Raw genomic sequence first — 14186 nt, 5'->3', positions numbered from 1 at the left:
TAATTTTAATTTTATTAAAACATAATCAAAATTGAAAAAATAAATTATTGTACAAATTAAGGTTATTATACATTAGTATTATATGTTAATGTTTATACACTATATTACATGTTATTATAAATTTATATATTTGTGTTTATACATAATACATACATTAGTATTAAATATTATTATACATTAGTTATTATATAATTAGTATTACATGTTATTATACATTAATGTTTATACATTAGTTGTTATTAATACATTAGTGTTACGTGGTAGTAATTGTTAATAGTATGATGTTTACATATACTAAAATAATATAGTATAAGTATATTATTTTATAATAATTTACTTATATTAATATATTATTGAACTTAAATAACTATATAAGTTATAATTATATAAAATATATAATTAATACATAAAATATATATAATATCAGAATCGGAATAAGAGTCTGAGTGAGACAATCGAAATTGGAGGAGAGTCGAGCGGAGCCGGACTTGATACGGAGTCGAAAAGGCAGTCGAATTTTCGAATTTTTACAACAATACAAATAAATTCGTTTCGTAAAGCAGCTTTACCATTTAACAGATTTTTATACATTATCAAATTCTTTTTTTAACGAAACCCAACCCCGTAGAATTTCGCAATTCCCTTGAAAGCGTAGGGCTTCTTCCGACCCCCTCTCTCTCTCTGTGGATCCGCTACGCAATCGCTGATACAATCGGAAAGTCCAGAGCTGATGGATCTTGAGGTGGTGGGGCGCCACGCGCTGCTCTTCGACGACGACGCTACGGCCGCCTTTACCAACTCCAGCGATGCGCTCGTCGAGTGGAACGGGCTGTCTATCGACCGCTATGACGTTCGCCACCTCCTCCCCAGTCCTCCGCCGCCACGTAAGCCCCGCCGCCAATATAACGAAGATCCCTCCCTCGGCTCGGAGCTCGATCACGAGCGGTATCTTGATTTACCGCCACCGGGCGACGATGAACAAGAACTAGGTATATCATCATCGTCATCATCACAAGTTCTGATTAATTACTCTTGCTTAAAATTAGAGGAACTTCCTCTCCTCATTTTTTTTGAATTGTTGAAGTTTTCCGTCTGTTTGCTGTGAAAATGGGCTCAGCAGGAAAGAAGTAAGGTTTAACGTCATGTATTAGCGAAAATGTTACCTTTTTTTTATCTTTTCAAATTGCATTTCACGTTCAAGTACGATTTCCATTCGAATGTTTTGGGGTTGAAAGAATGGAAGAAGATGAGGGAAATAGGATTGTTGGATACTGTGATTCACGTCACTGTTTTGTTTTTAGAAGGGGGGAAATTTTGGCTCATCTCTGTCAAGTCTATACATCTTACAGTAAGCTTAGATTTACCATTTGTTTTCGTTTTTACTTTTTATGTTAAGCTGAGCACTCTCATTTGAATACCCAAAGCCAAATCCAACTTTTAGCTAATATGACATGAATTTGCCTTTGCCTATTCCATTCACATCCAATTCCCACATTGGATTATCTATTTATTCATTATATAATAGTAAAATCATATTAAAATAATTATTGTTTTATTTTTTTAATTCATTAATTTTGATCATATTTTAGTATTTTACCAATCTACCAATTATACGTTAATTACTAATCATATTCTAATTAAATTATTGGTTAAAAAATCATATTTTCAATAGTCATTTAATTCTAATAACCATAAACGTCTAATTAAACTCATTTAAAATTCAATATAAATGTCATAATTACAAATCAAATTTCTATAAAGGGACTTTTCGTTTGTGATAGGAAATGTTGATAGAAGAGAGAGAGTGTTCCAAAAGTAATAATAAAAAAAGTATTTGGTTTATCTACAGTGCATATCAAATATGACTTTTGTTTTAGATATACTGTAGCAAAAACCAACTGTTCAAATACTTTGCATAATCCAATGCGGGCCATATTTTGTTCCAATAGCTCCCAACATGCATTTTTTTTTACCTTTGGCTAATCCATTGAGATTGCTTAGTCCAGAAGCCTTTTTAGGCTTCGTTTGATCAAACTGATTCAAAAGTTTTATTTTTTAACTTTTTGGTTTTTGTTCCCATCGATAGTAAGAAATATGATTTTAATTTATATTAATGATTTAACCAAGGAGAAAAATCTGAATGTCCACGTGAGGTGGTGGTTTATCAAATTCGAACTAATTACATTGTTTCTTTATGTGGTGCATGGTTAACCAGATCGTCTTTTTGGCTTTAAATCAAAATCTGGGGTGCCCTGTTTAATTATTGTTTGATTGTTGTCGACCATTTTGATGTTGTTAACTTGTCATACTGAAGTTCGGAGTGGACAAAAAGATGATTCTTTGGGTGGAGAGGACAAAAAGTTCGGAGAGGACAAGGCCAACCAAGTAGTTTTATTTATTGGTGCCTCATGGGTTTACTCATGCCCTAAGCTTTAGAACTTAATTTTTAGGTAATGCACATTCTTTGGGTTACTGGCCTTAGTGCCCCCCTTTGATATTATTTGCTTGGATAAATAGGATATTCTGCAAAGTGCGAGTTTCTTTCAAAGGGGAAGCATTAGTTTAGTGTTCTCTATTTTCTACTGCAATTGTGCTGGGTGATGGGGGGCTAGTGTCTTGTTTGTATCAACATTATGCTTTTTGCAAAAATTTTCCCGATTTGCAGGATGGTATAGTTTGCCACAGTTTCATATCTCAGAGAGACAAGTAAGAATATTCTCACCTTTCTTTAATTTCTTGCCAATGCTAATGCCTTTTCTCCTAGATGTATTTTCTGAGACTCTCTTGGGTAAAAGTTCGTGTTAATGTTTGATTTTAAATATATTTTCTTCTGTTTCCAGATTTTCAAGAGGGTCCCAAACCAGTGGATACTGGTGGCTATCGTGCTGTTGCCTTTTCCTATGGGAAGAGTAATGAATCCATTGAGGAAAATAACAACGATGCTGATTCTGGTTTTCGTCCACCCTTCCAAGTACCAGAGAGCTTACTTCAAAACTTAGTAAGTATCTGCCTTGTATGTTCTGTTCACCTTTTTGCCTTTCCTAATATAATCTGGACAGAATCACTTTTTTGATCTTAACCACTGTGGCCAAATGATAATTGTCTAAGATGCATGTGTAATGCTAAGGCTTATCGTGTCTAAGTTTCAGATACTCGGAGCAGGGACAGAGTTGTGACACAAGGTTGCCATCCGGGCAACTTTTTTTCCTTTTGATGTCATGAAAAATGGGCCATGCAGGGCTCTTTACTGCTTGGCAGCAAGTTGGATGAGACATGTCTTCAAACAGAAAGCAAGTTGGATGAGACATATCTTCCTAGACTTCTGTTTGTTGCTCTTATGTTATCTGTGTATATGTGAGACTTGATGAGTTAATATTGGGGTTGTTTAGTATAATTCTATGTTTCTGTACACTTCGCAATTGCAAAATTCACTATATTGAGAAAGAAACCTTGTTTTTGTTTTGTTTTTTTTTTTTTCCAGCCACCAACAGAGAAGTTACATCAGATTATTGCAAGAACCGCTGTGTTTGTTAGCAAACATGGTGCTCAGTCAGAAATTGTTTTGAGGGTCAAACAGGGGGACAACCCAACATTTGGGTTTTTGATGCCTGATCATCATCTCCATGCCTACTTTCGGTTTCTCGTAGATCACCAAGAACTTTTCGAGCCTGACAGTGGTAGCAAATCTCTAGAAGAAAAGAACATTGCTGATTCTGGGCCTGATCATTCTGGTGGTGCTTTATCTATTCTTGGTTCTGTATACGGGTCTGGAGAGGATGAGGATGGTACAACTGAGGATGTTCCTGAATCTGAGGAAGCTGTTGATGTTGGTAATGCAAATGTTTCTAATGGGTTGGAACAGGCAGAACCTTATGTAAACGCAGCGGGGAAAGACGAGGTGGTTGCCAAGAGTTCATTTTCTATTATGAAAGAAAAAGCTCCTATCATAAAGCGAAATCGTTTTATCAGTACAGTTGGAACTACTAGTGGGAATAAAAATGAAGGTGATGCCTTGAATGCACTTTCGATTGCTGGGGACAAGTCACAGACATCTTTGCCAAGGACATCCAAGGTTGAGGGTCCTATTGTGGAGCCTCCATCTGATTTAAAGAGAGTTGTTGACAAGATAGTTGAGTTCATCCTAAGAAATGGTAAAGAATTTGAAGCTGTTTTGGTTGAACAGGATAAAAAACATGGAAGATTTCCGTTCCTTCTGCCATCTAATCAATACCACGCTTACTATTTAGAAGTCCTTAAGAAAGCTAAAGAGGTGCGTTTCTCTGTTCCTTGGCTGTAATGGGGTTAGGCTGTTAACATGAGATTTATATTACTAAGTATAAGTTTATGGATTTTCCTTTTGCAACACCATACAAAAGGAAGAATTTGGTCCAAGCATGATGCGTTACAACAGATGTTGATAAATATGTTACTTGCTCTATTTAGCGCCAAAGTTTGGTTTGTAAGTAAGTTTTGAGGTTTGTTGTAATGCTACTGTTGCCAATCTTGTTGAGTTTTATTGCACTCATCACAATATATTGACTTGTGGACGCATATCAGCACTGACCATAGTCTGTGGGGTTTTCTTTGAACATTGCTATCGTAGTCAACTTTTTGGAATTCAAGAAAATCAAAAGATATCAAGTCAGAAACACTCAGGTACATTCGTCTGATCTTCTTTGCTCACGAATATCTTTTTTCGGTCCTTTGTTTTCAGTCTAAGCTACCTGGCAAGGACTCTGTTTCTGAGAAGCATGATTCAGTGGGGCATGGGGTGGACAAGAAAACTGCTTCTTCAAAAGAAGGTGATACTCTCTCTGGAGGATCTGCTAGTCATGATATACCATATAATTATGACAAGAAAGAGAAGTTTAAGATGGTAATTGGAAAGTCCAAGAAGGATGGGCAGGATCCGCCTTCCAAAGCCACTGAGCCACAAATTGATGCAGCTTCTACTGCAGCAATTCTTCAGGCTGCCACAAGGGGTATTAAGAATGCTGGTTTAGAATTTTTCCCTAGGACATCACTAAATAGTAGCGGTCGAGGCCTTAGCATTGAGGGTGGGCGTACTTCAAGCTTTGGGAGTCTCCAATCATCTCAACCTCAAAAGTCCATTTCAAAGCCCGGTCAAATGGGAGATCCTAATGTTTCTGCCCCTGTTGCCAAGGCCATTGCAGAGACAGCTGCTATTGCGGCTGCAAGTGAGGCTGACTCCTCTGAAGCATGCTTGACAAAAGAGCAGAAGCTGAAGGCCGAGAGATTGAAGCGTGCAAAGATGTTTGCAGCCATGATAAAGACTGGAGCTGCACCCATGAAAACAGAACCATTGCGAGGCTTATCAGCAGAACCACCTGCTTCAGGAATTTCTGGATCAGATGCTGACTTTGAAAATCTTGTGGGCAAAGAAAGAGAAGGCAGTTCGGTTCCAATGGATGTTGATACTTCAGATAAGACTGAGAAGTCTGATAAGAAAAGTTCTGTTGATGAATATAATGAGCGGCGGTCGAAGAGGAGTTACCGTTCCAGATCTAAAAGACATGAACAAGAAGAAGAGGAGGAAAAAGAAGAAAGAGAAGAGGAATATAAAAGGGCTCACAAGCACTCTAGGAAGAAGCACCGATCTTTACGGTCTTCACACCATAACAGGGACAGGCATAAGCACAGGAAGAGACATTCCTCTTCTGAGGACACTGATTCTCGACATGTGCATAACTATGATGACTCTTTAGATGATGAGCATCGGCGCTCTAGTCATCAGCATAAGCACAATGCTCGCTCTGAAGATGAGCGTCGACCTTCTAAACATCATCGTAAACATGCTAGCTCCTCTGATAATGAGCATAGACATTCTCAACGTCGGCGTAAGCATCATAGCTCTAGTTCTGATGATGAGCATGAACATCGAAGCAGATCTGTCAGGTATAGAAAATCCCAACCCGAAGAAGTGGACTTGGAGGAAGGGGAGATCCTTACAAAATCAGATCAATCACAAGCCAGTCAGGGTAAGGGTGCTAACCGGGAAGCTTCTATTGAAGTGTCAAAATCATATCGAGACGGAAGGGCCCCATCTCAGCCCTTGGAAACCACAGAAGTTTCTGATGACCTTAGAGCCAAAATCCGAGCCATGTTAATGGCGACCTTGTAATTAGCAGCATGCATTTTATTTTTCCTTTTCTTTATCCAGTAATTGTAACAGTTTTGATGAAGTTAGTATTAATTCGATAATATTGGTAAATGTCGGTGCCATAACAGGGATCCAGGCTCTGAAAATCCTGTGCTTCAAGGGTCTGGCCTAGGCTCTAAATTTTTGGCCAAGGCTAGAAATTTTTGACAGCCAAGAGAGAGCGAATTGAATGTATGGGCTGTAGAAGAAGATTAAACCAGCTTCTATAAGGTAAGCGGCAGCTAGGTGGTGGATTTAAGATTCTTGTCAGAAAACTGAATATGATCCTTCCGCATCTCATTTTTTTTATAGTCCAGAACCTTTAAATCTCATCTTTAACATCCTACCAAAATATGGTTGGCCAATTTTTCAAGCGAATTCTTCGGACGTCATTGAATTTCTTCAGAAATGGGGTGTGCTCTTGCTGTGACATTTGCCGGAGGAGAAAGATAAGCTAGTATTCTCCATATGAGTAATGTTACATATAGTCTTGAAGTGTGTAAGTGATATACAGTCGTTTTAAAAAAGAGTAGAGTTAATTATTAAAAATTTTTTTTTTTATGTGAATTTCGTATTTATTTATTTTTTTTAAAGTGATTATGTGTCACTTGTTTATTCACGATTATAATTATCATTTCTCTTTTTTCTATTGGCTTGTGAGGTCCACGCGTTGACACAGATGTGAGTGAGTTCGCACTGTGTCTCGCCCAACGACAATCTGACTGGCTTTGCTTGTGCAAGGGGAGATAGGGTCGTGGGATGATGAATGTGGAATTTATTCCTTTAATTCCCGGAAGTTAGATTTGAATGTAATTGTCGGTGGCGTGACTGATGAAATTGAAGAGCATCTGACATAAAGTATATATATTGAGCACAATGATGAAAAGCTCAGCAAGGACGAGAAACTGGCAAAACATTGAATGGTAGAACTAGTTTCAGATTATAATCCGTAGGAAGTTAGTTTTGAAAGTAATTAAATTGGTTGTGGAAATTAATGAACATTTATCGAAGAGTTAAATGCGGGCAAGTTGAAACATGCAATTTAATGGGATTCTACCAAGGAATCATTATGCACGAGTTGAAGAAAGCTCATGCAACCCATAAATAAACAATAGAAACCATGTGAAACTCAAAACTCATGTAACTTTAATATAAATGCAAAACGGCTTAAGAGGGTCGTGTATTAATATGACATTTGTCCTCCCGAGTCTCGAGCATCTTAGTACTCATGAAGAACGGCTCGAGGTTTTTTTGTTTGATATATGTGTCTGTACATGGGCATTGTGAATGAGTGTAGTGCATTGCATCGAGAGTGTGATGAAGATGGAAATGCCAAGGATCATAGCTTGGATGCATTACGAGACCGGCCAGTAGGCCGTAACTGAGCAGTTTAACATTTTCTGCTTGGCCAGCTGTTTGCTGTTTGTCCAGCATGGTACGTATAGCTGTTATAAGTAACTGGTGTCGGGCACAGCCACATTAACTGACATGTTCGCCGACATTAATCAGGTGGAAGTTACTCAACAGACATCAATTTTTACAGGGCCTTGTTATAATAATAATAAAAAAAAAAAGTTTACAATATTATTGTCAAATTTACATAAATTTATAAAATAAATTCCCTTAATTAGTTCTTTAATTGACCTTACTAATTATTGTGAGTGTGGAAGGAAGGGCAGAAAACCAGGCTTTTCACATTTGGTATTCGGTTGGACGCGACCGCCGTGAGCGCATTGATCTAATGCAAAGCTTACTTTTTGTAGACTACTTTGTAAACATATTCAGAAGCCTTTACTTTCTGTTCATGGTCTTAACTCTTTGTGCTTAGCTTTTGCTTCAATTACTTCCACGAAGAGGCAAAACATGCAGCTCTTGGATCTTTCATATATATAGATTCCATTCCGTCTACCTAATACGCGCTTATCCCAAATTCTACAAACCAATATTCCTCCAATTTCACATTGAAAAGTTTTGGGCTAAGTTTTCTTGGTTTCTCATTGTTATAAAATTAAGAAGAGCAATGCTTTATTTAGACTTTGACTCACAAAGTAAACATCATCCATCAGGTAATAACAGGGAGGTTCTAATCATGTAGATCAGTTTAAATTTGTACCTGAAGGTTACATTAACATTTCACTTTGAACATGCATCTGGGTTCGACCTTTCAATTATTATTTATTATTCCACACTCCACATCTTATAAAAAAATATCTTGACACTCTATAAAAAATAAAATTATAAATATGAAATGTAATTATAAATAGTAACTGATACATAACAATCATCTTTTAAATTTTATATTGTGCTCTCTGACTGAAGTGATCAGTGTGTTTGCTTTTTTATTCATTTTAACACATTATACATGATGAGATGAATGTTAAAGTGAATCTTGTTAAGATCATATCAATCTAAATAATAAAATCTAAATATTTTTATTAGTTTAAAATTTTAAAATAAATGATAATTTTACGTAGCATTATCACAAAAATTTAAAATTTAAAATTAAGTATTTCAGTGACTCACAAATTACATTAATTCATGTATTTATTTATATAAATTCCGCTCGTTTGTCTGGATGATTGCCCAATTTGAAAAGCCGCCAGTTGTACTTAGTATTGGCTTCAGCCGCCGCAAAGTCACTTATCTGGTAAATATGATTTAATATTCTTGGTAATATCCCACCAAACTGCGCAATCTATGCACATTCTCGCGTGTAACCATGTGGGATGGCTTTATTCGAAGACGGCAAAGGCTGTCATATCCCTCCTCCTTTTGCCACGTGGTATACTCTCCCACTCTCCTTCACAGAATCTTCAATCTTCGAAATAAAGAAACTGGAAAAAGAGCAGTGTAGCCTGAAAGTCCACCGAATAGGTAAAAAATATTTTTTTATTTTTATTTTTTATATATTTTTTAATTATCATAAATATTTATAAAAGAAATAAAAAATTTATAACATCGTTAAAAATGCTTCTTTAATTACTAAATAAAAAATAATAATAAAAAATTTCGAAACACATATTCAAGACATTTTCAGGACATTTATCATTTCTGCTGGAAAAATAAAAGTTGCAGTTACATGATTAATTTACATTGGCCAACTACCAAGTCTACGAGAAAGCGTTTTATTTTTATTTTTATTTTTATCTTTTTGTGTTCATACCAAAGCCGAAGAGACAAAAATCACTTATAAATTTGAACCATAGCCTTCCCATTTGCATAAACCCCACCAAACCGGCCATTTACAAAACCTATATTTCTTCATCTCTCTCTCTCTCTCTCTACTATCCCTTTGTGCTCTCTTTACATGGAGTGGATTAGAGGGCCAATCATAGGGTGCGGCTCCACCGCCACCGTATCTCTGGCCACTGTCGTCCAGTCGGGCGAGCTCTTTGCGGTCAAGTCCACCGAGCTCTCTCGCTCCACGTTCTTGCAGAGAGAACAGCGTTTTCTCTCTCAACTAAGCTGTCCTCACATAGTTAAGTACAAGGGCTTTGATATTTCATACGATGGTAACAAGCCTATGTACAATCTTTGCATGGAGTACGTACCTGGTGGCACGCTTTCCGATGCAATTCAAAGGCACCTAGGCGGCCGGCTAGACGAGGCTTTGATCAGAGCGTACACTAAGCAAATTTTGCAAGGCTTGGAATATCTTCATGCATTCGGGTTGGTACATTGTGATATAAAGAGCCAGAACATCCTGATAGGCAAAGACGCTTCCAAAATTGCTGACTTGGGCTGCGCTAAATTGGTCGGAAACGTTGCTGGCAATGGAGATCCTGCCATCTCACCAATTTGCGGTACACCAATGTTCATGGCCCCGGAAGTGGCGCGAGGAGAAGAGCAGGGCTTTCCAGCTGACATATGGGCTCTTGGATGCATGATCATTGAAATGGCTACTGGTAGTACCCCTTGGCCGGAGATGAATGACCCGGTGTCAGCTCTCTACAGGATTGGATTTTCCGATGATGTGCCGGAGCTTCCAAGGTGTTTTTCAGAGAATGCAAAGGACTTTTTGACCAAGTGTTTGAGGAGAGATCCAAGGGAGCGATGGACAGCTGAGGGGCTTCTTGGGCATCCATTTCTTACAGAAATCGATTCTCATACTATGGAAGCTAAGCAGTTCACTGCGGTATCTCCGAGTAGTGTATTGGAACATGGTTTTTGGGATTCATTGGAAGTATTGGAATGTCCAAGGAATCAGTCCCATGAAGGTACTTCGTCCAATTCTCCAGCTGAAAGGATCAAGGGGTTGATTGGAGGGACAGTGCCATCAGTTTCATGTGTGCCCAACTGGAGTTGGGATGAAGATTGGGTCACGGTGAGAAGCAACGGCATAGAGGAAAATGAGAAGTTCTCAGCCCAATTGGACATGTTCTTGGAAAATGAAGATTCAGTTGGAACAGCATTTGTCATGGGTCTAGGTACTCAATTAGAGTATTTTTTTGGCAGTATAAGTACTATTAGCAGTATTATTAGTATTAGGAGAGGCTCTGTTCCGGGATGCGAGATTGTTAAGGATGATATTGTATTGAAAATTCCAAAGTCCGAAACTGAAAATGAGAATTTTTGTATACTTCCAACTCAATTATTATCTCATTTGAATCCTAAACCCATTCAATGCAATCTTATCTTGTTTCTGCAAACATACTTGCTCTACAATCTCTCCTCTGGACCTCTGGTGGCACGAGCTAGGGACCGACTTTGAGCGAGTCCTCTAGCGGGTCAATTTCTGTTTTTGCGATTTGTCCATGTATCTGTGCAGAAGAGACTTTAGATAGAAAATTTAAGAGGTCAATGTTGGGTTCCTGACCCTTTCACGAATCCGTCTTTTTGTGGGTCATTATGTAACCAGATCCACAATCACGAATTTCTCACTTTTTTTTTTTTAGAGTAACCTCACATATATACAAGTTGGTAGCAGCAAGAGATCACCTCTCAAAGTGCGGCTGCCACAATCCCTTGGTGGCATAATGAGTACTTAGCGAGACCAGATCATGTATTGGAATCAAGAAGAAGTCACTTAAATTCATGGCTTCCTAATTCACAGTGAAGGCATTGACCATTCCCACCATTAACAATAGCGGATTGAACTAAGTCTAAAGACTCAGAATGGCCAAATGAACCAGAAAATGCGCGCATGCATGAATGGTACTGTTAAATACATAAAAAATGTAAAACCAGCTGTCTCCTCGATCGCTTTTATGGAGAGTAGTTTGTAAGCATCTCTCCAACATAAATCTATTCTTTTTACATGTAGAGTGTTATATATAGATCTCATCTGCCCAACAAGAAATTCTCTCTTCATTGTTTAGTTTTGTTTGTTTTTTTTTTTAAATGGTAAAACTCTGAACCTAGTCTAATCATTTGTCTCTTGCAACCGAAGCGATGGCGAGCGTAGAAGGCCGGAGACTAGAGTCTGTGTGAGTGAACATTATAATCTGAAATGCTAGACTTTGAACCAAGTCAATTGAACCAAGTCAATTTATTCCAATCTGAAATGCTAGACTTTGAACCAAGTCAATTTAATTAACAGATCAACTTCTCTCCATTCAACTAAAGAAACTTCCCATGCGAAACAGGAGACTTTGGGGAGGTAAGTGGGAGCTCAGTATTATGTTATATATAAAATACTACTTTGTCCTATGATTTTGCTCTTCATTTTGACGCTTGTGTATTTTGTTTATTTATTTTTAATGATTAAGAAAATAATTATTAATAAATTGATATTTTTTTTAAATATTTAAATATATTTACAAAATATTTAAAAAAAAAAAAAAAAAAAAGGTGACATAGTAGCATTGTCCTATGTACGTGGGTAAGAAGCGATCGAGGTTGGCTGACTTTATTCTGTTGGGTTGGTGAGTTGACTTTGCCCTGGCCTATCCAGCAAGAAGCTGGCAGAAGTTAAACTAGGGAGACGACACCCGGCTTATTAGTTATGGACTCATCACCCTATGTGAAATGGATCAGTATACGATCAAAACTAGGCCTGCAACCCGATTAGCAACCACCAGGTCTGGTGCCAACCTGAACCGATCACAAAAGGGCGCCAAACCGGTCCGAATGATCAGGGTTGGGTCGGGTTTTTTTTTTCTTTTTTTCACCTATCTCTACATTCCAGAATTCTATATACTTTGATCTTTTGAACATAATAGAGGTTAGATATGTACAAAAACTACTTACTACTTGTCAAAAAAATATATACAAAAACTATTTATTAACTCCACTTCTAAATTATAAATATACAAGAACTTGCATAAGTTGTAAACTGTTTCTCATACTTTTTCCAACTTAAGAGCAGCACTTCACAATATCAAGACTTTTACAGGGATGATCAATAATTGAAAAAATAAAAATAAAAAATAAAAAAATGGACTTGTAAGTGAAACAAAAGGCTTGGCTTCCTCATCAGTAAGTTCCCTGGAAAATGACACTCCCTGCAAAGCTATAAGACTTGTAAGAGTTGTGCAGTGTGCCGATGTTCTGCTAATGTCAATGAAGCCTAAAGATATCCTATTTTTCAATACAACAAAAATAATCACCTCTGAAATTCCAGCTATGGCAATTGTCTTAAAGAACTTGTGAGATCTACTTCTAGCACATGCAGCTCATCAGTATGACTGAACAGAGATTCAATGCAATTGGTGCAAATTTCTAACTGTGATATGCATTTTACAGACCAGTACCAATATGAATCCGGCTGTCAAACTATCACATACAAAAACCAATCTTCCTGAGGGATTCTAGATTCAAGAATAAAAAATGACAGACACTTCATGGGAAATGCCTCTACAGAATCAGTGGCCAGCAGCTCCTACTTTACATAATGTATCTTACATAGAACTAATGAGATTTACATTGGAAATGAAAATGAAAATCTGCTCTTGAGTACCATCATCCATTTTTAAGTCTAAAACATCCAAAAAACTGTGGCCTAGATTGAAATATACTTGGTACATCAAATTGACAAAAATACCTACAGACGGAAAATTGAGAATAATTACGCACTTAGACAATTCATATAAATGGCAAAGACAAGAAGGTGTAGGTCATTCAATGATAGACACATGAATGTATGGGGTTTGCCCAGTTTACTGCCTCTTAAGAGTTACAGATCGAGCATGGGACTCTTGTATAAAATTTAGACTTTACTAGTCTACTGTGATCTCTTCTCAGTTCTCACCCAAATTATTATTTTCAACTACAAAGTGTGGATAAGCTACAAGGTGAAACCATCATTGATCACGCTCTGGTGACCAATTTCGGGTTCAGTCCACACATTTTCAATCCGATGTTCAAATAACTCTTTTTTGGACTTTCTTAAGAAATGAACACCTAAATGGTAATTTAGGTGTCTTAGGATGTTGAGCTAAGTTCAGTTCTATTTTAGGTAATTTAGGTGTCTTAGGATGTTGAGCTAAGTTCAGTTCTATATGAATAATAATGAGTTGAGTAGTATAAGGAGTTATGTGGGATCCATCTAAACTTAATTTAGAGTGTGTTTGTATGTTAAGATAAGTTATGTACTTTTTATAAGAAGTTAAAAAAGGTTGTGAGTCTTACGTATAAAGATATGTTAAATTGAAAAAGGTTGTAGTCACATCTGTAAGGAGATTTTGAATTAAAATAAATTTAGTAATTTGAGAGTTTGATATTTGGATATTAGATTCAATTTAAAATTAAACTGAATTCAGCAAAATCTTGCAATCAAACGCAGTCTTACACTTCCCAGACTCAAATTGATTTGAAACTAAACACAATCATCCCTCGAAAGCATATTCATATTCAAGGATGTTAAAACCAGTCATTCAATGAAGCTCGTAACGGAAGCAAAACGCACACGTCAAATGGCAACAAATTTAAAACAAATCGATCCTTAAATAAAACGAAGAACAAAAAAAAAACAAAAATCGACCCAAAACGCAAATAAGTACAAAAAAAAAGAAAAAAAAAAAAAAAAAGAGGAACACCAGCATTTACTAATCCGACACAAACCCACTAATCCAAGATACTGAAATCC

At 37.0% G+C, this 14186-nt stretch overlaps 2 protein-coding genes across 2 annotated transcripts; both read left to right on the top strand.

The window, feature by feature from the left end:
* Positions 1-521: 521 nt before the first annotated feature.
* Positions 522-6232, top strand: LOC108993918 (splicing factor, suppressor of white-apricot homolog). Its single transcript, XM_018968976.2, has 4 exons — positions 522-989; positions 2841-2998; positions 3482-4270; positions 4715-6232. Exons 1-4 carry the CDS (start codon positions 731-733, stop codon positions 6140-6142), a joined length of 2634 nt encoding a protein of 877 aa, XP_018824521.1. The 5' UTR covers positions 522-730; the 3' UTR covers positions 6143-6232.
* Positions 6233-9431: 3199 nt separating this feature from the next.
* Positions 9432-10871, top strand: LOC108992045 (mitogen-activated protein kinase kinase kinase 18). The gene has a single exon (XM_018966495.2). It carries the CDS (start codon positions 9468-9470, stop codon positions 10869-10871), a length of 1404 nt encoding a protein of 467 aa, XP_018822040.1. The 5' UTR covers positions 9432-9467.
* The last annotated feature ends 3315 nt before the right edge of the window (positions 10872-14186 follow it).

This window comes from Juglans regia, chromosome 9 (assembly GCF_001411555.2).
Source record: "Juglans regia cultivar Chandler chromosome 9, Walnut 2.0, whole genome shotgun sequence".
NCBI classification, from domain to species: domain Eukaryota; kingdom Viridiplantae; phylum Streptophyta; class Magnoliopsida; order Fagales; family Juglandaceae; genus Juglans; species Juglans regia.
The sequence above is the reverse complement of the archived record's forward strand: the minus strand, read 5'-3'. Positions and strand labels throughout refer to the sequence as shown.

Bases quoted from the DNA above. Each gene is read 5' to 3' on its own strand.
- LOC108993918 (XM_018968976.2), top strand. From the start codon at position 731: ATGGATCTTGAGGTGGTGGGGCGCCACGCGCTGCTCTTCGACGACGAC. The intron at 990-2,840 runs GTATATCATCAT...TTCTGTTTCCAG, and splicing joins CGACGATGAACAAGAACTAG to ATTTTCAAGAGGGTCCCAAA. The intron at 4,271-4,714 runs GTGCGTTTCTCT...CTTTGTTTTCAG, and splicing joins TCCTTAAGAAAGCTAAAGAG to TCTAAGCTACCTGGCAAGGA.
- LOC108992045 (XM_018966495.2), top strand. From the start codon at position 9,468: ATGGAGTGGATTAGAGGGCCAATCATAGGGTGCGGCTCCACCGCCACC.